Genomic DNA, 23,843 nt, shown 5'->3' on the forward strand with positions numbered 1-23,843 from the left:
CAAGGTTCTTGCACTATCCTCCCCTGTCTAGTTTCCTGTTTGCAGGGAATTTAAAATATACCATATGTGAACACAAACAAACAGGTCAAAATAAAGCTGCTTTGGGCCACTTTGGAGGTGTGCTGTTTAAATGAAGCATGCGTCTTAAGAGGCCAGAAGCCACACTCCAGTTCTAAGGACTGCAGCGCCGCATTGGCACAGGTTCTGGCCTCTTAAGATGCATGTCTCATTTAAACAACATACCTCCAAAGTGGCCCGAAGCAGCTTTATTTTGGCCTGTCTGTTTGGGCCCTGTATTAGAGTATGAAAAAGCAACAAATCCCTTCCCCGCATCTATTTTAAAAACTGCTTATGTATAGCCACTGTTCAGAATATAATGTCTGAGGAGTGGGTAATATACATCTTAAGATTTTTTTTCAAGTCCTTAGAGTGATTTGTTTAATGAATTTAATTTTGTTAAGGACTAAATGCCCCAAAAGCTTAGTTCTGAATGGGACAAACTGCCTTTTATAATTATACTACTAGTCTTCCTCAAGAGACGAGGCATAATTACTTATGCAGAGGTCCTGGGAACACAGTCTAAGGATAATTCTCCTTGGTCCAACTGAATCTAAAAGAGGAAATGACAGTTTCACAGGGAAGCAAAGGCTATAAACACTGCCACTCATTCACAAACCATATAAGTGTCAGAAATATTTCCCTCACCCTTCATCACAAGAATGTGCTAAGCACATAAAAGAGAACCAAAGGGAAAGGAGGATCATTTTTTTCCTTTTGGCAAGGGGAAATTGTAGATATAAAAAATGTAAAAAGGGCATGTCCAAAGTAAAAAAAAAAACCTAATTCCATAATTGACATGTATATTTCCAACAGGGTGTAATGCATGCTTCTTTTCACACATGCTTGAGACTGTCTGAACATTTTATTTTACTGCCTCATCATTAGAACATGTCTGTTTGCTTTTTCAGTTCAAAGAAATAGAAAGAAATTCAGATAATTTTGAAGCAGCTGCTGGCATTTACATAATTTTTTTTGTTTAATTCGTTTTGAACACTCACCTTTATGGCTGTCCTAGCTTATCATAAAGCAACAATAGAGATTCTCTCACTCTCAAAAATGCAAACAAACTGAAAAACTCATTGGCAGAGGTGAAAACAGAAACATTAAATGGACGACACAAATGATGGGTAGGCTCCATAAAATAGATTAATTAAGACTGTGCCTAAGGTTAATTTATCTTACAGATCTGTAAGGATTCAACAAGGCCCTGTGGCTCTAATGTCATCCTAGAGGACCCTTTGCAGCCTAGGCTTCTCCTAACTGGGATTCTGCCACATTTTAGTATATACCAGAAAGAAGTATAATAGGGTTACCATGCTATCATTGGGTGTGTTTGATTCAGTTTTCAGGTAGGCCACCCTGTGACAGTTTGGAGAATTGTCTTGTGAGAAATGTGCTTCCAATCCCTGCCTCTGAGTATGTTTAGCCAATGAAGGAAGTTTCACAGCTATGGTGGACATTTTTTTATGTGTTATCTCTCAGTTCCCATTTCAAGATCCCTATGTCAATGTTAAGAAAGCCAGTGTAATTTAGTGGTTTGAGCATTGGACTATGACTCTGGAAACCAGGGCTCCAACCCCAGCTTGCCCATATAAACTCTTGGCAAGACCTTGAGCAACTCTATGATTGTGGCTGCAAATGAGGGGCAAATTGAATCAAGCTGGGAGAGAGGGAAGAATGACAAAAAGCAAGGAAATGACGCACAAGTTGAGAAACCAGGCAAGGGAATGTGAAAAGTGTGGTAGCAGAATGTAAGATGTAAGAAAGATAGACGTAAGATAATGGAAGGTGCAATAGAAGAATGAGCAGTGGCACAAGTTGAGGCCATAAGGATGAAAGATGTTGGTGGCAGAATGTAAGAATCAAGGGAGGGAAGCATGGGAAAAGTGGAAAGGGATGCCAGGAAAGGCGAGAATCACAACTACATTATAAAGGCAGGAATGAAAGAAAAGATAAGAAAGGAATTGAAAAGAGGGTGAAAGGTGCAGCAGAAGGGTATAAAGAGCCAGATAAGTTGGCACACAGAGAAACAAAGAGCTATCTTCACTCCCCGCCTCCCCACCATGAAGCAGAAAGCAGTCACTCTCTGGGGCTTGAGATATATTTAAGTAATCTGTCCTATAAAACAATACCACAGTGATAATAATGTAATCTGTAGTAGTATAATACTGTAGTACACAATAATACTATAAAAATGCCTCTTCGTGGCAAAATGTTGTTGTTGTTGTTGTTGTTGTTGTTGTTGTTGTTGCCAATTGACCAAAAATATAGATGGCAACTTTGCATGATTCCTGTATGGTACTCTGCTTGAGAAATAGTGATGATTCAAGGTCACATAGTAAATTCTAGGAACAGTTATTTGAAATTGAATCCCTCTGTTTCAAGTCTAGCACTTAAAAATAATCAGACTTGTTCTTTCAGAAGAATTGCTATAATTTTTTTTAAAAAATGGTACCAAGACTGAAACATAGGGGTAAAAAAAATCAACTACTAATGGGGTGGATTTGGGTCATTGGAATGCAAATTGATAAAACGCATAATTATAATATTTTGCATAATATTTAAATTGGATCCTCAGATTTGAAAGACAAGGTTCTACATTATGATAGCCCTAGATGGGAAACAACAAACAGGGTGTCATACATGTTGGAAATGAATGTTGGTTTTATAGGTACATCTCAGTATGTTGCTTTCACAAAAACATAGAATTGCAAGGCACACATGTAAATAACTGTGGCCTTGGTCGTCTCATAGCGTCCAACTGTCTCAGTTTGCCAGGAACATTCCTAATATATCCTCTGCTGTCCCACTTTTTAAAAATGCTTTTAAAATATTCCAGATTCTCTCCTCCCTCTTTCCCTCCTTGGTAGTTATCTCAGGGCCAAAACAGATAGCCCTATAAAGGCAGGTTCTAGCTGGCTTGGGGATGTGGCATTTAGACACATCAAACCCCCGAGTCACATGGAAGCTGCACTGGTGATTACATGCCAACCAGCTTCCGGGCAACTTGGAGTCATGGCGTTCAGATGCCACTTGCCCCAGAACTGATGAAAAGCTATCTCTAGAGACAAAGGGGCAGCTTTTTTTCACCCCAAATAGAAGTGGACTTTTTCTGCTTCTATTTGGGGTGGAAGCTGGCTGGATTGGAGCCATGGTATGTGGTTTCCGGGGCCCCAGTCCTTCGGGGCCATCTGTTTCATCCCTCTCTTTATTTGCTGCAAACCAAGAGTTCAAAGTACAGAAACACCAGGTGCAGAGGAAAGGAGAGACAGAATCTTGTCCTTCTCAATAGGCTCAGGCAACAGCAAATTGCTGCAGCCTCTCCTAGCTTGTCCATAACTTTTGCCATATTAACCACACTCAGATGTTGCTTGACCACATGTATTGATTTTCATCTATGAAATGCCATGTGATATGTGTCTCCAAACCTGGATTAAAACACTAAGCAATACCTTTCCCAATGAATAAAATAAATTGTGTATGTGTGTTTATGAATATGTATGCTCTAGTTGAAAGGGATGTTGGTTAAAGGAAAATATCTTGGCTTTGTGGTGCTCCTGATGATTATATCAAAAGTGTGATGGTCCTTTAAAGCTTCATTCCCCACCCCCTGAATATTCAGATGTTTATTGGATCCTTCTAGCTGTTCAACCTACTTCTAGATTTAGTTCTCTGAGGTTATAGTGGAACATCTGATCATGGCTGGGATGGTGTGCTCTGCTCAGAGGCCTCTAGGCTGTACTAAACACCTATTTATGGGCCATAGGGGCATTTTCTACCTTGGTAGTCTCACTTTGGGGTAATTTGTTTCATGAGGAATAAAAAAAATGAGTCATAATACACACATACCTTTCAAAACTGGTCAGTCATTTTGAAGCTGGTACAGTGACACCAAAGTAAAATACTGTTATATTTAAAACTTAGGTTTTGAGAATAGGGCAATTTTTTACAAATTGATTAGAACAATATACAGTGGTCAAACAGCAAAAATTATCATAAACAGAGAAAAAAATATCCTATATTTAAAATAAACAAGTTTACTACACAGGGCTGCCCGTCGTCTCATTAACTCTTTTTGGTTGTAATTGAAATCTTACTAAGAAAAACAAGAAATGATGATCCGATAAAAAGCCCATCAATTACAGTCTTTACCTATAAAGCCAGGGCCTTTACAGATGACCTTGTTATTTGTTTTTAGAAGATCCAGAAGTGAGTCTGGAGAAATTAGACGAAATATTAAAAGAATTCAGGAAATGGTTGGGATTCAAAGTGAATAAAGATAAAACAGCCATAATCACCCAAAATATAGGGAGAAAAGAAGAGAAAGAATTAGAAAACCTATCAAATTAAAAAAAATTAAAATGTTAAAATATATGGGAATAAATCTAATGAATAAAAATGCTGAGTTATTTATCAATAACTACCAAAAAAACTTGGAATAAAATTTAAAATGATCTTAGAAAATGGAATAAATTAGGAGCATCATTTTTAGGAAGAGTGGCAACAATAAAAATGACGATCCTACCTAAAATACTATATTATTTTCAAAATATTCCAATAATAACAAATGAAATATCATTTAGAGACTGGAACAAGGAATTATCAAAGTTTATTTGGGTGGGGAGAAAACTCAGAATTAAATGGAAAGTCATGTTTGATTCTAAAGAAAGAGGGGGACTAGGGCAGCCTAATTTGAAATTATATTTTAAAGTGTATAGTCTAAATTGGATTTTGGACTGGATAAAATTACAAAATGGAAAATTATTAAATTTAGAAAGATTTAATGCTCAATTCGGATTCCATGCATCTTTCAATGGACAATGATGAATAAGATCAAGAGAGGAACACTTGTTAAAGAGAATAGAATGCAACTGGTTCCCACATAGATAACTAATGGAAAGATTAAAAAAAGATTTAAAGTTGGTTGGTTTTGAGTTATCCGAAGGAGAAATTGATGAAATACTACAACCAAAAAAAAAAAAAAAAAAAAAGAAGAAAGAAAGAAAGAAAGAAAGAAAAGAAAAGAAAAGAAGGGGAAAAAAGAAACTATTAGTGAGATTATCAAATTTTATTACAACTGAACATGGAAGAAGAAGTAATCAAACCTCACATGGTAATATGGGCCCAAAATATAGGTAATGCAATCTTACTAGAGGACTGGGAGAGAGTTTGGATAAAATATCTAAATTTTTCAAACAGTAATATAGTAAAAGAAAAAAATATATAAAATTTATTCAAGATGGTATTTGACCCCTGAAAAGGTTACAAAAATGACCGAAAACTCGAGTGAAAAATGCTGGAGATGTAAGCAAAACAAAGGAACACTATTTCATATGTGGTGGCAATGTAAAATAATAATTAAAAAATTCTGAGGAAAATACATAATTTAATAACAAACACAAACATTAAACATTGCCTACCCTATAAAATCTGAAATATATAATAAATAAATAAATAAAATCTTTATTTATATCCCGCCCTTCCAAAAAGATCAGGGCGGCTTACAAATGCAACAATGCAACAAATACAGGTTAAAAATATCTAATAAACATGTTAAATCATTTGGATAAACAAATGGAAAATAAAAAATGGAGGATGTTGTTATATATGATTACAGCAGCAAGATTAGTAATAGCAAAAAATTGGAAGACAAGTGATTTAGAAGACTGGATATTAAAACTATATGAAATGTATGAAACAGATATATTAATACAGATCACTAATGGGAAATCAATAAGAGAACACGAGAATGATTGAAAAAGGATACATCCACATTGTGGAGAAATAAATGGCAGAATAAGGCCATACAATTCAATACTTAGAATTATTGTTTAATTAAATATATTAGAACAAGGGACATTAAAAACAAATAACAATATCGACAATATGAATATTATAATATTATGAAGATATATTTCCAGCTGTCATGAAAAATGGTAGAAGGAAACAAGAAGTTAAAACAATCAAAACATGACCAATACTTAATAATAATAATAATAATAATAATAATAATAATGAACTAGGAAGATATAGAAAAGAAGGAAGTAGTATTGGTACTAGACAAAAAAGAGAAGAAAACATATCGCTTTTAATATTCACTAAAAAAACCCCTTAAATTTAAAGCCGTAAGTAGTATGGCTACTTAGAGCAGATATTTTCACTCTCAAAGGTAAATTTCATTACCAGAAGAAGAAAAAACAAGGCAGAGACATTAAAAATTGTGTTTGCTAATTTCTGTGTATGCAAAGTTAGAAACCGTATGTGTCTTCAAACTAAAATGAACCTTCCCCCTACATTGAAGAAAATTGTGAGCAAGCAACCTTTACGCTTGCTCAATCTGCTGTCCAGGTATTTCCCTGCTCTTCCATGGTTCTTTTAACTTTAAGATGGACTTCACTGGACAGCCTTTCAAAGAAAAGATGCCCTCTGTGGTCCAAAACACACTGCAGAAATAATTCAGTTTCAGACTGCCTTAATTGCCCTGACTCAGTACTAGGGGATTCTGGAAACTAGTTTTGTGAGCCTTCTCTATCAGAGACCTCTGGTGCCACAATAAACTGCAATTCCCAGGATTCCCAAGCATTGAACCAGGACAGTTAAAGCTGTCCCAAACTGGATTGTCTCTGCAGTGTGTTTTGGATCAAGAATAGACTCTTCTCAATAAAATAAGTCACGTGGACATTAGATCTGTCTTCATCAAAACACTATTTCCAGAAAACTGGCACTGAAATCAAGCAGAATCACTGGGCCTATGTAGATCACAGCTTGCAATCTTGAGTTATTAGTCTGCATATAATAGGAGAGAGATAGTTAGAAAACTGCTCAGAGATTACATGTCTACTTGGGGGTATTATAAAATTGGAAAGGCAAATTCTGCAGTTCTGCATTCAGTCTCCTTCAGCAGGTCAAGTAATACTGAAGAATCTGTGTTGGCAAGAATGTGCATGGCTTCAGAGACTCAGAGTGCCATCTGGAAAGTAGTGACATGACTCTCCACTTAATGTCAGTGGCTCCAAGCAAAAAAGGAAGATGTCCACACTTTCCGAGAACAAAAAGGGTAATTCTGATAGCTGGCCTTAGAAAAAAGACTCCAACTCCTCATCTTCCACTTTGACCTATACTGGCTATTGTTTTATGCCATATCAAGTAGCAGACATAGGGCTGCCAAATCATCTCTCGTAATTCACTTTATCCCCTATTCTCTTGCCTGTCTTTCACTTTTTGCCTGACCTATGGCCCTTCTCTGCCTGCCTGTGACATTTTATGCCTTGCTCCCTGTAGAGCAGTATACATACAGTTGAGAGCAACACTGTATATATGTTTGAAAATATGGCTTATAAAAATTATGTTTCCACCTGATGAAAATAAAATATTTACACCACAGGAAACAATTCTCCCACACTTTTGTTTTATATACTGTCAGCCCTCCATATCCATGAATTCTGCATCCATGGATTCAACCATCCACGGTATGAAAATGTGTGTGTGTGTGTGTGTGTGTGTGTGTGTGTGATGTTTTTTTAAATAATCCAAAAAGCAAAACTTGATTTGTCATTTTTCACAAGGGACACCATTTTACTACTCCATTGAATATAGTGGGGCTTGAACATCCACAGATTTGGTATCCGGGGGGGGGGGGGGTGTTCCTGCAACAAAACTCTAGTGAATACCAAGGGCCTGCTGTAATGAATTTCCTTTTTTCAGGAATGCTGTGTGTTTTGATTTAAAAAAAAACTTCATAAACTTAATAGTATGAGTTTTTTAACTATAAAAAAACAAGTTCTTAAGTACTTGTAGTCAAATGCTAAAACATTTTAGTGTTTTGGAGGGAAGGAAGTACATGGAACAGGTAGTATCACCTGTATAATACTGTTAATAATGTCAAGAATACCAACAATTTTTCTCACCCTTTGAAAAAAAACAGTTGTTGAAAAAAACAGTTAAATTCTGTAGATTTAGGGGCTTTTTGAAATATACATATATTACAACATATTTGGTATTTTATAGCAAAACAGTACTGTGTTCTTTCGCACTTACAATAGTTGCCCACAAAAGACATTTTCTCAAAGTTGTGAAATGAAAAGAAATAAAGTAATGTACAAAAATTCTCACAATCTAGTTTTATACTTAGAAAATCTGTTTTTTTATTTATTATTCTTGTACATGAAAATAAAATAAGTAAAAATTTACATACCTAACATTCCAGCTTTAGCTGGAGAACCATAGAAAGAAAATGATTTGCAGTTTCTTGTAGCCCCCAAAATACGTGTGCTAGCTCTTCCAACTGAAGAGCTGGATGATAATTAAACTTGCTATATGCAGCACTGGAAAAAGCAAACTTCAAAACAAATTATGCCTATAATAATATTGAAATATGGCCACAATTCATGCCCCAAATAGTTTTGCCTCTGAAGTGGAGCGAGGCACTCCTGACAGTGATACATATTGTTTTGACATTTAAAAAGTATACCAATGGGGAAAGATGGAGGGAAAATGCAAAAGTCGTGTGGTTAGTTTGTAAGTGCAGTTTGATTGTTTGAGGCAGGGTTACAAAGCCCTTGATGTGCTCAAGAAGAGATATCCAACCAGACTGAATGTGACACAAGGTTATTCCAGACACCTCTGCTTTGCACTCCACTGCCATGGTCAAAACATGTACTGACACTTCCAAGCAGTCCGTCAAACATAAATGAGAATGGCTTGTAGCTTCTAGTTGTTTTGGGAAAATGGTTTGATTTTTCCACAAAATGTTCTTGCAAACAATAATGCTATAACAATTTCCTAGCCCTCTAATTACTACCATCTCAATCAAAACTGAGTTTAGTTAACCAATTACTGTATATACACATAGATAATCTAGAAATTTTAGTCAAAAATTGACTTAAAAAACGCTGGGTTGACTTACCCACAGGTTAATATAGGTACTGTACCTCCGCTCGTATCAAAATAGGAACTATCACCTTCCCTGAATAGACTGGTGAAAGGAGAGAGCATAGCCCATCCTGGGAAAACCTAAAAGAAGCATGACCCTCTCTATGCTATGGCCTTTTATATGTCTCTGTTGAAAAATAGCGATGCTGTTTGGCATCGTTTTCTTTTGCTTCATCTTTCACATCCTTTGTTACATGCACCTGTTTTATCTTTAACTTATTTATGGGTTATAACAAAATCAATAATTTTGGCATCAAAACTTGCCCTTGACTTATACATGAGGTAGACTTATAGACAAGCATGTATGGTAATATTTCTTTAAATTGGATTTCTTTGCCACTTTTTGATCTACTGCAATGCAATTTGAATCACATCAATGATTATATAAAATTCTTCTGTAGATACATTTCTACATGGGCAGTCATATCTACATATGAAAAATGCAAGAATGGTCTGAATATGTTGGCGGAGGCAGCAGTGGCGGAGGCATGGTGGTGCCCCTGGGGTGGGGGGGCTTGGGCAGCATTGCTCTTCTGGAGGCTGGAAGTGGTGGGTTGGGCTGGAAGCCCAGATGGCCATGCTCCTCCTCTTTCTCTGCTTACGCTGCTGCCCTTCCTCCACAGGCGCTGGTGCCCAGCCTCCTCCTCCACCACCTCCTCTTTGGGCTCATACTTCTCCTCCTGCCCCGGGTGCTGCTAAGGCCTCCTGCCACAAGGCAGGGCATCATAGTCCACCTCCGCCACCCCCCTCACCATGACCGCTGGCCCAGGTGAGGCAAGGCAAGGGCACTACAGTGAGGACCAGCACTGGCACCATACCCAGCCTGCCATGCTCTTCTGAAGCTGAGGGAGGCTTCCAGGCACCTTCTTCCTTCTTGGGGCCCCAGGTGAGGTGGCCAGTGATTGTAGTGGTGGCTGCAGGGAGCTCAAGCCTCTTCCTCCTCTTCCTCCTCCATCAGCCTCTCAGTAAGAGTGGTGAAGCAGGTTTCAGAGAAGGTTGGGGGGCAATGTGCTATTGTCCCCAATGGTGGAACAACCACATGGCAGCGCCACCATGGAGGACAATGGGAGTTGATCATCCACAGATTTTGGTATCCATGTGGGGAACCGAAACAGATCCCCGTGGATACTGAGGGCCCACTGTACTTCAGACTTCCTCACTTTCTTGGCCAGTCAACCAATTGCAAATCCATGTAACAGTTACCTTGTCTAGCCCACATTTTACCAGCTTGTTTGCAAGAATGTCATGGGAACCTTGTCAAAGGCCTTACTGAAATCAAGATATACTATATCCACAGCATTCCCTTCATATACCAAGCTGGTAATTTTATCAAAGAAAGAGTTAAGATTTGTCTGGCATGACATGTTTCTCTGAAACTCATGTTGACTTTTTGTGATTATGTGATTGCCTTCTAGATGTTCACAGACTCTCTGTTTAATGAACTGCTCTAGAATCTTTCCTGGTATTGATGTCAGACTAACTGGATGATCATTGTTGAGATCCTCTTTTTTCCCCTTTTTGAAAATGGGGACAACGTTTGCCCTGCTCCAGTCTGCTGGCACTTCTCTTGTTTTCCAGGAGTTCTCAAAGATTATTGCCAATGGCTGTGATATTACATTTGCCAGTTCTTTTAATACTCTTGGATGTAGTTCATCTGGTCCTGGAGACTTATATTCATTTATATTAACAAGGTATTCCTGTACTATCTCTTCACTTATTCTGTGCTAAATTTCCGCTATTTTGTCCCTTGCTCCATTTTCCTCAGGTGGAGCACCCTTTTCCTTTACTGAGAACACTGAGGCAAAGAAGGTGTTAAGTAATTCTGCCTTTTCTCTGTTCTCTGTTAGCATTTTGCCATCTTCTCAGTGCAGTGGCCCTACCATTTCCTTATTCTTTGTTTTGCTGCAGACATATCCAAAAATCCCTTTTTATTGTTCTAACCTCTCTAGCAAGCCTGAGTTCATTCTGCGCTTTAGCTTTTCTGACTTTACCACTACACATGCTTGGTATTTCTTTGAATTCTTCTTTGGTAATTTCTCCCTTTTTCCATTTCTTATATATGTTCCATTTAAAACTTAGCTCAGTTGAAAGTTCGTTAATCATCCATCCTGGTTTCTTGAGGCACCTCCCATTTTTCTGTTTTAAATTGTGCCTTCAGTATCTCACTTTTGAGAAACTCCCATCCGTCCTGAACTCCCTTCTCTTTTACTATTGCTGACCACGGGAACACCCTCAGTACTGCTCTAAGTTTACTGAAATCCATTCTCCTAAAGTCTAGAATACGTGTCTGACTATACCTGGTTTCTCCTTTCCATTGTATAACAAACTCCAGGAGAACATGGTCACTTCCACCCAAGAATCCCACCACTTGCACCCCATTAACCAAGTCATCCTTGTTGGTTCAGATCATATCAAAAATAGCTGATCCCCTTGTTGCCTCTTCCACCTTTTGGACAATGAAATTGTCTTTGAGGCAAGTGAGGAATTTGCTAGACCTTGAGGATTGATTTCCAGCAAATATCAGGATAGTTGAAGTCACCCATCACTAACACATCTCTCCTTTCTGAGTGTGTGATTTAGACTGATGGGAACTCAGACTATGGGTGGGGAACCCATTAAGATGGTCTGCACCAGGAGGCTTAAGGATTCAGATGGATTTCTGATGGCCCTTTGGGAGTTTCCTGCTGCCTTGGCAGGTGATCTTGTCAAAGCCCTGGTTGATCTCTGGAATGGAGAAATGACCAGAGCTGTAGACATGATCACTTAAGTATTCCATCTCCTTGGTTCTCCAAGGAGCTGGCAGCAGTGAAGTGAACAAGAAGGAGAGTGATGGTGGGAGAAAAATTCAGAGTGAATCTGACAGAAAACAGGCTAAAATATACCTGACGGCATATGGTGGAGCAACACATGCAGCAAAAAGGTGGTTTTGGTTAAAACTATTGCACCAACTGTGCCCATTCCTGGAAAAGTCAGATCTTGCGAGTGTGGTACATGCCTTGGTTACATCCCATTTTGATTGCTGTAATGCACTCTACATGGGATTGCCTTTGAAAGTGTTCAGAAACTTCAGCTGGCCCAAGCAGCTGCAGCCAGGTTGTTAACTAGAGCTGGCTACAGGAAGCACACAACTCCTGCAATACCTCAATTGGTTGCCAGTTTGTTTCTGGCCACAATTTAAAATGCTAGTTTGGAGCTATAAAATCCTATACAGTCAGGTTATTGGAAGGACTGTATCTCCCATTATGAACCCACCAGAGTGTTGAGATCTTCTACAGAGGCCCTTCTCTCTGTCTTCTCAGTGGCTGCTTCCAGGCTCTGGAATTCCCTTCCTAGAGAGGCCGCTTTGTGTTGGCATCAGGCTTTTTTGTGCCATCGGGCTCTTTCAAACCTACAAGGGTTGTGGTTTGGGAGGTGTTTTTAATACTTTTTACATTTTAAACCATAACTATTTTAACTTTTAAAAGAGTTAACAGTTTTTTAAATTTTATATTTATACATCTGGATGCTTTCGTAATGTTTTTAAACTGCACGGTTTTAAAGTTCTTGTTCACCACTGTGAGTTCCTATATTGGGAGAAAGGCGGGATTTAAGTAAATAATAATAATAATAATAATAATAATAATAATAATAATAATATTTTTATTTTTAAGAAGCTAGCTGGTTCAGTATAAAAATTGAAGCTAATCCCCCCCCCCCCTTTTAAAATGGCTTTAAAAAAAGGCTGGTTTTAGTTAGTTTCTTTTCCTTTTCAAAAGCAAAACAGATGATGGCTTGCTTCATTTGGATACTGATGAATAGCTAATAATAAATGCCGCTTAAGAACCTACAAAAAAGTGAATGTGTTCCCTGATAAGGAGAGCAATTAAACTCTTTCCCAAAACTAATTTATCTCAACAACTCTCTTGTAGCTCCTGTCTTCAGTCCATGTTCTGCAGTTGTTTCTAAACCTAATCTCTGCCAAAAAGAAAAACACCCGACAACAACAATGCTATCAGCTGCTGCTACTACCACTACTACTACTACTACTAAATTCTATCCTTGCTAAGAAACTAGTAACGAATAACTGAGAAGCTAGAAACCCCTGAATTTTCTCAAGTAACACCTTCCCCCAGCATCTACAGTTAAACAACATTTCTGAAGCCTTTATTATTATTTTTTCAACAAAGAAGCAAAGAGACCATCTTGTTCTACATGCAATACATCCGCTTTCTGTCTGCACATTATGCATTTAAAACCTGAGAAAAATAGAGACAGATAAGGAGCTGATGCTTTTTCAGATTCTCAGACTGTAGCCATTTTTGTTTTTCTACATGTGATAAAGATAGAGCTTTCTCACTCAACAGCCAAGCTCCAGATAAAGAGGGTGGCTTAGCTTAAAAGCAGCTGAGCATGCTCAGTGAGGCCCCAGGTGTGACCTTTGCTCTTCTGCAAGCAGCAGTTGGGCCAGGCAATCCATCATGGTGTTCTCCCTGTCAGGCCTGGTGCTTGGCTGCAGCTGTCTGTCACACTGGTGGATGGGACCTGCTTAGAGGCAATCATGTCAATCTCTATGTGACTACTCAAGCTAAAGCAGAAGGATGATTTTGACAGGTCGGGCAAAGTCAGCAGAAGGTACTGGAGGACTTTGGTTTGCACATCCTTTTATTTTTTTTGCTTTTCCTTGAAAAGATGTGGAGCCGGTGTGTGTGTCTCTCTGTGTGTGTTGAATGTCCCTACATGGAGTGTTTTGCAGAGACACTGTTTCCCTCAGAGCTGGTCATCACGTATAAATCGGTTGCCTTCGGAATGCTTCCCATAGTAGACATACCGGCATTTCCCTAAAACACCTGCAACAAAAGGGAAACAGCATTTAGTATGATGTGTCTAAACAGTAGAACATTGCAGAACAGAGCAGGAGAGAGTATGTCTGGGAATGCATATTATGTCAGTACATACATGTAACAAAAAATTAGGGGACATGCTGCTTTTGAATAAGTGGGACAAGAGCCTTTAAAAATAACAACAACAACAACAACAATAACAACAGTATCCCTTATAATACTGTGAGATCTGTTGGCCCTGTTTAAATACTTAAAGGGATGCCATATTGAGGAGGGAGCAAGCTTGTTTTCTGCTGCTCCAGAGACTAGGACCCAGAACAATGGATGCTGCTCCAGAGACTAGGACCCATTACAATGGATGCAAGCTTCCACCTCAACATTAGGAGGAACTTCCAGTAAGGGCTGTTGGACAATGGAGCACACTCCCTTGGAGTGTAGTAGAGTTTCCTTCCTTGGAGGTCTTTAAGAAGAGGCTGGATGGCCATCTGTCGGGTATGCTTTGATTAAGATTTCCTGCATGGCAAGAGGTTGGACTGGATGGCCCTTGTGGTCTCTTCCAACTCTATGATTCTAACAAAATGTTATTGGGGTCATGGGTTGGGGAGGATTTCAAGTTATTTATTATATCTATATTTTAAAAAATAACATATTAGTAACATGTTGGAAATATGCGACACTATTCAGTATTTATGAGTAACAATTAATGTGTAAAGACTATCCTTTCTGGCATTTAAAAGGTAAAGGCTAGCATATTATCTTTATAAAATAACATTACCAAGCCCATTGGTGTTCCCATCTTGCTGGACCTCCTAGAAAGGCAGTAACATTTGAATAAGGTGTAACATGAAAAATATAAGGAATACATGCACATTTCCAGGTCATTTGATGGAACTAAATTGTACTTTTCATGTTTGTGCATGTGCACACCTTAATACATGTAATTTAGGCATTACAATAAAAAATGAAATGCACAGATATAGGATGGGAGACACCTGACTAGACAACAGTTCATGTAAAAGGGATGTAGGAGTCTTAGTAGACCACAAGCTGTACATGAGTCAGCAATGTGATGTGGCAGCCAAGAAAGCCAACATGATTCTTGATTGCCTCAACAGGGGTATAGTGTCTAGATACAGGGAAGTGATACTACCTCTATATTCTGCTTTGGTCAGACCTCACCTGGAATATTGTGTCCAGTTCTGGGCAACTCAGTTCAAGAATGTATCCAGAAAAGGTGACCAAAATGGTGAAAGGTCTGGAAACTATGCTCTATGAGGAGAGACTTAGGGAGCTGGGAGTGTTTAGCCTGATGAAAAGAAGGTTAAGAGGGGACATGATAGTCAGGTTTAAATATTTGAAGGGATGTCATATCAAAAAGGGAACAGGCTTGTTTCCCACAGCTCCAAAAGCTAGGACAGGGAGAAATTGATTCAAACTACAGAAAAAGAGATTCCACCTAAATCTCATGTGAAACTTCCTGACAGTCAGAGTTGTCTGACAGTGGTGGAATTTTTGTCCTTAGGGGGTTTTAAACAGAGGCTGGATGGCCATCTGTTTGGGATTTGATTGGTGTTCCTGCTTGGCAGGGGGTTGGACTCAATGACCTTTCTGGTCTCTTCCAAGTCTATGATTCTATGTGTAAAGTTTTATACCAGGCATCTTTTTCTTTTCCTTGAAATTCCTTGTATGCTCCCTACAAGCAAGAACATCCAAAAACACACTGGAATTTAGGTAACAGTAAAAGCCCTAGTAGATGGGCAGTTAAGAAAACAGAGAGGAAAAAAAATCAATTCATTGGAGATGTGGTGCTGGAGAAGAGTGCTGAGGATTTCATGGATGGCCAAAAAGACAAATGAATGGGTCCTAGAGCAGATCAAGCCAGAAACCTCCATGGAAGCCAAGATCACCAAGATGCTGTCATAGTTTGGACACATCACGAGAAGGCACTACTCATTGGAAAAAAAAGAATAATGCAATTAAAGGTGGAGGGAAGCAGGAGAGGAACACACATCTAGCAACACTAGATGGTTGTATTCTATTAAGGATGTCACAGGTGTGAGTTTACAGGATCTAAGCAGAGCAGTGGAGGACAGAGAGTCATGCAGATACCCCATCCATAGGGTTGCCATGGGTTGAGATTGACTCACGGGTGGTTAACAACAACAACAAGTCCTAGCCTAAATCTTCATACACACTTTATTTACACACCATTTATACACTACTGACACCTATAATTAGCTAGCGTAGGGATTATGTGATAATTCTTTTTCTGTTACAATTTGATAATCATAAATTCATTTTACCCTATTAATGCATTATAAATAAAATAAAAATTATATTTACATCCATGTTTTTCAATGTATTCCCTCAGAAAATATGATTTTCTAAGTATCATGCACTGTTATAACCATTTAAACAAACCTTCGTATTAAAAACATTAATTTTAAATAACTTTTATAGGATAGTTAAATATAATAAATTTTATGTAAAATTCAGCAACAAATACAATACATCCCAATCAAAACAAATTCTATAATAGAAAGTTAACACTCAACGGCCTGGATAAACAAAGGTATTTGTCTGCCTGTGGAAAGACAGCAGAGAGGAGGCCAATCTGACTTTTCATGGGTGGGAGTTCCACTCTTTGGGAGCAGCAACCAAGACTTTCTGCTGTGGAACTAAAATGTTATAACTTATATAAATTCTGTTTGGGTTTTGTTAAAAGAGAAGAACATAATCCCAAAATTCATAGAAGTGGGGGAAATTAGAAAATACTACCCTCTAAAATGTACATTGGCTAGAAGACAGAAATTTATACAGTTCATTTGGATATGGTGGCCAAATGAAATTCTCATGCATTTTAGTATTATCCTGGTACAATGCTTGGATCAAAAAAATATATCAGATGATATACTTCAGTGGAAGTTAGCCTCACTATTTGTTGTGGGGCTTTGTTTTGAGTCAACATGTACAATTACTAAAATATCCTTTAAAGTATATATGTTTTGAAAGAATATGAATTGGACCCAGCCTTAGTTTAATTTAGAGCAGTGCCAATGACATCAGCCCATTAGTCTGACTAACACAATCCCATTGGTTTCAGAGGATCTATTCCAAGGATGACTACAGGTTTGTCTACATTGACTAAAAAAGTTGGCCTCACCCTGCATTTTTCTGGTCTGTAGTGACTCCACAGTAGGCACCACACACTCACAGAGACAGTGATTATCACTAGCCACACATTTCCACCTCGCAAACTTTTTTTCTCTCCTTTCCAGCATGTATTAGTCAAACAGTCAATAGCCCTTATTATTTCTGTACCAATCTACTGAATTCACTCTGATTGGACAACTTCCCATCCATTCCTTTCCTTCTTTGCTGCTCCAGTGAATGTGTGAATTTTCAAGGTATATACATGTACTCATGATGAAAAAGAGCAAATAGCCATGTTTGGCTTATCTTTTATTGATGAAAATGTTTAACCACAAGACCTATGGTGAGAGGTTAGAATAGGCTACCTCTCTTTTTTGCCTCCACCCAAGTATCACCTTTGTTTTTACTGTTTTACTCTTCCCCCTCTGGTCCTCCTCCTACCCGATCAGCACTGTGACATATTTATTTTTACTTCAATAAATGGAGCATGCACATTCCTTCTTCTCCCCTCTGATCCTCCACCCCATCTTTCACTCACTTGCTCATGCAAAGAGCTCTCACGTTCCCTCTTCTGATCTCCCCATACATATACTGCAGATCTCTATATGAGTGAGCAAGCAAATGATGTGACTGGGGGGTGGGTGAATTAAGGAGGAGAGTGTATGAAAGGGAGGAGAATGAGGATTGGGGGGAATGTAAAAACAAAGGTGACACTTTGGCATGTGGGAAGAAGAAGGAGGGGGTACCTCAGTTCCATGGTTGAACATACACTGGAATAGAAAAACATGGTGACAGACACCAGGTTTGCTAGACCCAAACAACACAAATTCCTGCTGCACATAGCTCCAAACCAATGTCACTTTGGAGTACAGTCCACATAGACACATGATATCTAGATTTTGTGCTCAAATCCTGAATAAATCCCAACTCTTTGCGATCTGGATTAAAGCCCTGCGGTATTGAAAAGATACAGAATCAGCCCAAAATGTACCATGCATCATCTGGACTGCTCACTGTAAAAACAAAGTGAGGCCTGTTACAGACTGCCAAAATAAAGCTGCTTCGTGTCTCTTTGAAGGTATGCTGTTTAAATGATGCATGGGTCCTAAGAGTCCGGAGGTCGCGCCAAAGCCACACTCCATTCCTAAGCACAGGAGCGCAGCTTTGGGGCAGCTTCCGGATTCTTAGGATGCATGCATCATTTAAACAGCCTACCTCCAAAGAGACCCGAAGCAGCTTTATTTTGGCAGTCTGTAACAGGCCTGAGATTGTTTTATTTAGTCTGTATAGACAACCCCTTGGTCTAGTGCTAAACCATTCCATTAAAAATTTGTGTTTTTGTTTTTGAGAGAGAGAGAGAGAGAGAGAAGATGTTTAGAAATATGTATTTGGAGAGAAAATGCATTGAAATACTATTTAATTATGGATTTTTATACAGATGTATTTTTATGGGATGATATATATCTATAGGTGAGCAGATATTTCAGTGATACAGACCCAAAAGATCTAGAAATCAGCATGCATGCAAAATGTTTTGCTTGAAAACTGTATTATCCTTTTTTCATATGGCAGGATGGGCTTGTGTATTTAAAGAGCACAAAATGTGTATTTTATTAGCATTAATTGTTCTTGTTATTGTTGTTGTTTTATTAACAGCATTCCTCTGGCTCCTTTGTCAGATAGCATTGATAAAAGTCCTGTGTGAGGGGCTGCCATGTTTCTCAGCAATTGGGACCGAGGCTGGTTATGGAAATCCTGGTGAGAGAGTTCTCTTTGATGAATGCCGGAGACCGCAGCTAGGTGTCAGCGCTTAGAAAATGAGGCAAGGACATGAGGTATTAATATTGTCAATGATCTCTTGACAGGAAAACAGATACTGCATTCACCATCAGATTTTAAATAGACATCAAGTGCGTTAATGACAAAAGGGCAGACTTCAAACAAAGGGGGCTATCTGGCAGTGTGCTGAGCGAGTCTTTGGGCTGGCAATAACCTGATCTGAAAAGACACTGTCAGGGCTACAGACAGGCCTGGAATTGTGTGCGGTGACAGAAAACAGAGATGCTGACAGAGATACCGGTGTCATATTATGCCACGTATATTCTAACACTGTCTCCAGCCCTAACAAAACCTGACATCCTTTCCTATCACTTATAGTATTCTCCATGGTTCCTGCAGAAGATTTCTCCCCAGACATCATTACAAACTCTACTGTAGTTTTAAAGTTCCTGGCAGGCCTGTTCTGTCATGGAGGTTGGGTCCTAGAGGCCTAAGGATAACCTCAGTCAATCTAAATTTGGAGTTTGCCGCAGAAGTGCTCTCATTTTCACTGAGATCTCAGATACTTGAGGTGATCTGAACGCTAAAGTGTGAGGAGCTGTCACCTTGAATAAAATCCTTAAAGTAAAGGCGCTCAGTTCCTGGGATGTTCAGCAAAGATGTTGGACAGTCTGGCAGCAAGAAATGAAATCCAGCTGCTCCTGCTCGCCTGGGGATAAAGGTGCTTGGGCTAGTGACAGTTAAAGTCAGCTGAATTTTTTTTTGAACTCCTGCAGCCTACAATTGTTTAAATTAACGAAGTGTTGTCTCCACTGAGAGTCCCTACCAAGGCACACAGCTGTGATTCGATTGCTGGGTGGATTGTATACACACACACGTCTCCTCAGAGGGGCCTGATAAAAGCACAGTTGAAAACAGTACCATGAGACTTTATTTTTTTTATCATGAAGGTTATTTGTAAAACAATAGTCTCCCTTATAATTTAAATGAGGTGACAATGACTTGCCCCCATCTTCTTACACACATACACACTGCATACACACATGACCTCTCTGCACACACATTTAGTAGCTGCAGAAAACTGTGAAAATTATAGAGGGCTGTCTGCTACAGTAAGAGCATTTGATGATCAGATACATCATGTGTGGATTTAGAAAACAACCGCTTCTGTTTCCAGCTCTCCTAACCCATCCTGCTGTGCGCATCTGCAATTTGTTCTTTTGGTTGCATCCTCAGAAAATGTGAAAAGAGAGAATGAGACCCCTGCATTTAATGACATAGGTGGCAGTTTTAATTAAAATACCCAGCACTGGTCATAATAAGCCAAGTACATTCCCAATGCATCAATAGCAGTGAGCTCGGTTCAGAACAAGCTCCCTGTTCAGGCTCTTGAAGAATCACAACATGAGGTCTCTTGAGGCATCATCTTCCCCCAAATGAGGCTCCTAATTTTTCTTAAGTAGCCGCTTCCACCATCACCATAAGCTGTTAAAACTATAATTATGAAAAAATTGCATTGAGAAGATTCATTTTTAAATACACTCTTTATCTTTTAAATGTTTTCCCTCTGCGGAATGGATGTTCTAATTATACTGGGTAAGTAACAATCTTGCAATCGCTCGCATGCACTGAGAGATCTGTCTCACTTGAACACTACATTGTAATATGCCACTATGATAGACCTTCCAGAGCTGGGGTGCAAAGGGGGAGGGCCAATTATTCCCATAAATAAATATATCCATGCATGTATGCATACTAAAGTGTGTGTGTGTGTGTTACTCAGAACCCAGAGATTTAGTTTATATCCAGTGATATATGAATCAAATGTAATACTCTACATACTGTATATACTTGTGTACAAGTAGACCTTATGTGTTATTTGAAGGAAGGTTTCAGGGTCAAAATCCTGGATCTTGATATGACCCATGCATGAGTCGAGGGTAAAATGTAGGAGGCTATAAGGAGGGATGGAAAACCCCATCCCTGCTCCTTCTCTGAACCTCTCCCTACAGATTCTCAGCTGCTGGAGGAGAGGTTTTAACATCATATTGAGAAAGGAAGCAAGTAGATTTAAATGGAAATTTGTTTCCATAGGAAGCAAGGTCTTGCAAAACGGACTGGAGAGATGGTTTTAAATGGAGAGTTGTTTCCATCGGCTGTAAAGTCTTGCAAAATGGACTGGAGAGAGAAGGAAGTGTTTTTAAATGGAGAGGGTCCCCCCCCCCATAGGAAGCAAGGTCTTGCAAAACACACTGGAGAGAGAAGCAACTGGTTTAAAATGGAGAGGGGTTTTTTCCCCCCATAGGAAGCAAGATCTTGCAAAATGGACTCGAGAGAGAAGCAAATGGTTTTAAATGGAGATTTTTTTTCCATAGGAAGCAAGGTCTTGCAAAACGGCAGGAGAGATGGTTTTAAAGGGGGAGTTTTTTCCATAGGAAGTAAGATCTTGCAAAACAGAATGGAGGGGAATGGAACTGGTGTTAAATGGATATTGGGCCATCCTGCCTGCTTGCTTGCTTTAGGACCTTTCTAAGCACTACTGGTGTACTGAACCATATATAAGTCTACTCAGAATTTTAGGGTCAATTTTGGGGCATAAATTTCTCAACTTATGGTTGAGTACTGTATATACGGTAAGTATTTCTGCTGGTAAGTTCTCTCATCCTACCCATCATCTGCAAAGCACTTCTTTGGAAAATTTCCCCTCTCATGCTAGTGGATTTTGGGTAGAGAATAATATGCAAAATAATACATATTTTTTTCTACAAAGTACATGAGTTAAAGAGCCACTTATATTGATTTGTATATGCAACAATGTGCTTCTTCCCTTTCTCTTTTATTTGTATCTCTTTCATCATCCTCTATCACTTTCCAAAGTAAGAAAGGGACCGTACAGACAGGCCCAAATAAAGCTGCTTTAGGTCACTTTGGAGGTATGCTGTTTAAATGATGCATGCATCCTAAGAGTTCAGATGCCATACCAAAGCCCTGCTCCAGTGCTTAGAACTGGAGCTTGGCTTTGGCGTGGCGTCCAGACTCTTAGGATGCTTGCATCATTTAAACAGCATACCTCCAAAGTGACCCAAAGCAGCTTTATTTGGGCCTGTCTGTACAGGGCCAATGTATTTTCCCCAGGCATATGATAAATGTGTCTGTAAACTTTGAGGGAAACTTATCCTTCTAACCCAGCTTCAGACAAAATAAAATAAAATTAAAAAAAACAATGTCCTTTGCCAACTCACTTTCAATTGGTAATATCACAAAATCAAACAGCCTTCTGTCTCATGCAGCTGGCAGGATACTGAAGGACACAAGCCACTGAGTAACCATGGCAAGTCATACTCTTCCAGCCTCAGATAAAGGTATAAGCATATCCTCTCTGAACAGATATTGCCAAGAAAGCCCCATGATAGGTTCTCCTTAGGGTTGCTGTATGTCAGAAATGATTTGAAGGTACACATCACATAGGCTCAGGTTTTTATAGTGGTCAGTTATTGCTGATGTGTGAAAACAATAAATCTGTTTACAAAAAGTCAGTTTCCCAAGGTTGAAAACTCTCTCTGAGAAGATTCCTTTTGTTCTATGTGTATAGTGAGGACTCTTGTATTTATATATGTAGTGCACCCTTAGGCCATTGTCCTTGTTCATACCTCTGTTAATGGATTGGAATTTGTGAATATAATTCAGTCCAGCAGTTTTTACTTTCTAGCTTTCCTTTGTAATTTCCCTGTTTGATTTACAGGAAAATCACTGTTTGTCCAGGAAGGTTGAAATATTCTGCAACTGGCTTTTAGGTACTGCCATTTCTAATGTCAGATTTGTGTCCATTAATCCTGCTCCATAGAGACTGTCCTGTTTGCTCAATGTAGAGTGTAGAGGAGCATTGCCAGCATACGATGATTTATATCACATTGGAAGAAGAGCAAGCAAATGTACCTCTGATGTTATGAGTGATTTAGTGAGATGTGAGATCATGCCAGTGGATCAAGTTTCTCGTAAATCATTAGGTATAACTCTGATGGTCTCCTGGTACCATTTTCTATATTTTCAAACCTATTATGGACACTGAAGTACTTATATCTCAAACAGACAACACTTATAACACCTCAACAAGATAAAATATGGGTCAGAAAAAAGGGCATGTTCTTGGATGATCCAATGGCACCTGTGGGCTGAAGTGGTTGTTCCTTGTTTCAGTTGTTCTGCCAGGTATTCAGGCTTTGTTGTTGTTATCCAACCCTCGAGTGCTATGCAGGCTGCCAGAAGCTAAAGGCTTGACTACTGGCTCGTCCATGCTTATTTTGGCCTGAAGGAATCACATGTGATGCTGTATACTTTATCCTAAGCCCAACTGCTAGTTCCAAATGCAGCAGACCCACTGAAGCAATACAGCTTACATAAGTGTAGACTTAGCAAGCTATTTTTGATTCAATGCCTCTACTCTGATTCAGGATACCAATTGGATTTAGGCTTACATCTTTAAGTACAGTTGTTGGGTCAATTGGATTTTTACTTTGACCCTAAATTTCAGATTAGGTTAGCATAATGTAAACTCTGTAGAGCAACCCTTGAAATATGTTTGGAAAGTTCCGCTGTTATAAAATAACACTGCTTTGTTACTGGCAGCAACATATTTTCAGTTTCCAAACTTAATTAGTCACCAGTATATTTCCAAATCATGGGATCTGTTTCAGTCTTGAGAAACCTAAATGCTCTTGTTTCAGATTGTTTCCAGTAGCACTTCCAGTTATTTCCTCCTTCTCAGATTTTAGAATCAACAAATGAGGACCTGCTCTACATTCTATTCTTTATAAATATCTGGCTGTCCTTTAGGAGAAACAAGGATGTTATTGCAGAAGACCTGGAACTTTGGAGCACTCCTGAATTATTTCTGTGTCATCTCAGGGATCAATATGGTACTGAAACAACTCCGGTTGGTCATAGGGTAAAATTGGAAGATTGCCGCTCAAACTCATACCACTTATGCTACAGGGTTCCATAGTCTTTCAGTCTGTATCCTAAGCTCTTTTATATTTATATAAACTTGGTAGTTTGTACCTGAGTGCACTCTGGGTGCAGTGTTATCAAAATATAGATGAT

The 23,843-nt window shown here is 38.9% G+C and overlaps 1 protein-coding gene across 1 annotated transcript in view; it reads right to left on the minus strand.

Annotated features, from left to right (window-relative positions):
* Positions 1-12,808: 12,808 nt before the first annotated feature.
* The window catches only part of LRMDA (leucine rich melanocyte differentiation associated), a 929,993-nt gene continuing 918,958 nt past the window's right edge, over positions 12,809-23,843 (minus strand). The window contains exon 7 of the mRNA XM_089507925.1: positions 12,809-13,817. Coding sequence (XP_089364051.1) covers positions 13,738-13,817 — 80 coding nt within the window. The 3' untranslated portion in view covers positions 12,809-13,737. The remainder of the gene's footprint in view (positions 13,818-23,843) is intronic.

The sequence above is a fragment of the Sceloporus occidentalis genome, unplaced genomic scaffold (genome assembly GCF_023333645.1).
Source record: "Sceloporus occidentalis isolate IW3139 unplaced genomic scaffold, rSceOcc1.0.p SCAF_2, whole genome shotgun sequence".
Taxonomy (NCBI): Eukaryota; Metazoa; Chordata; class Lepidosauria; order Squamata; family Phrynosomatidae; genus Sceloporus; species Sceloporus occidentalis.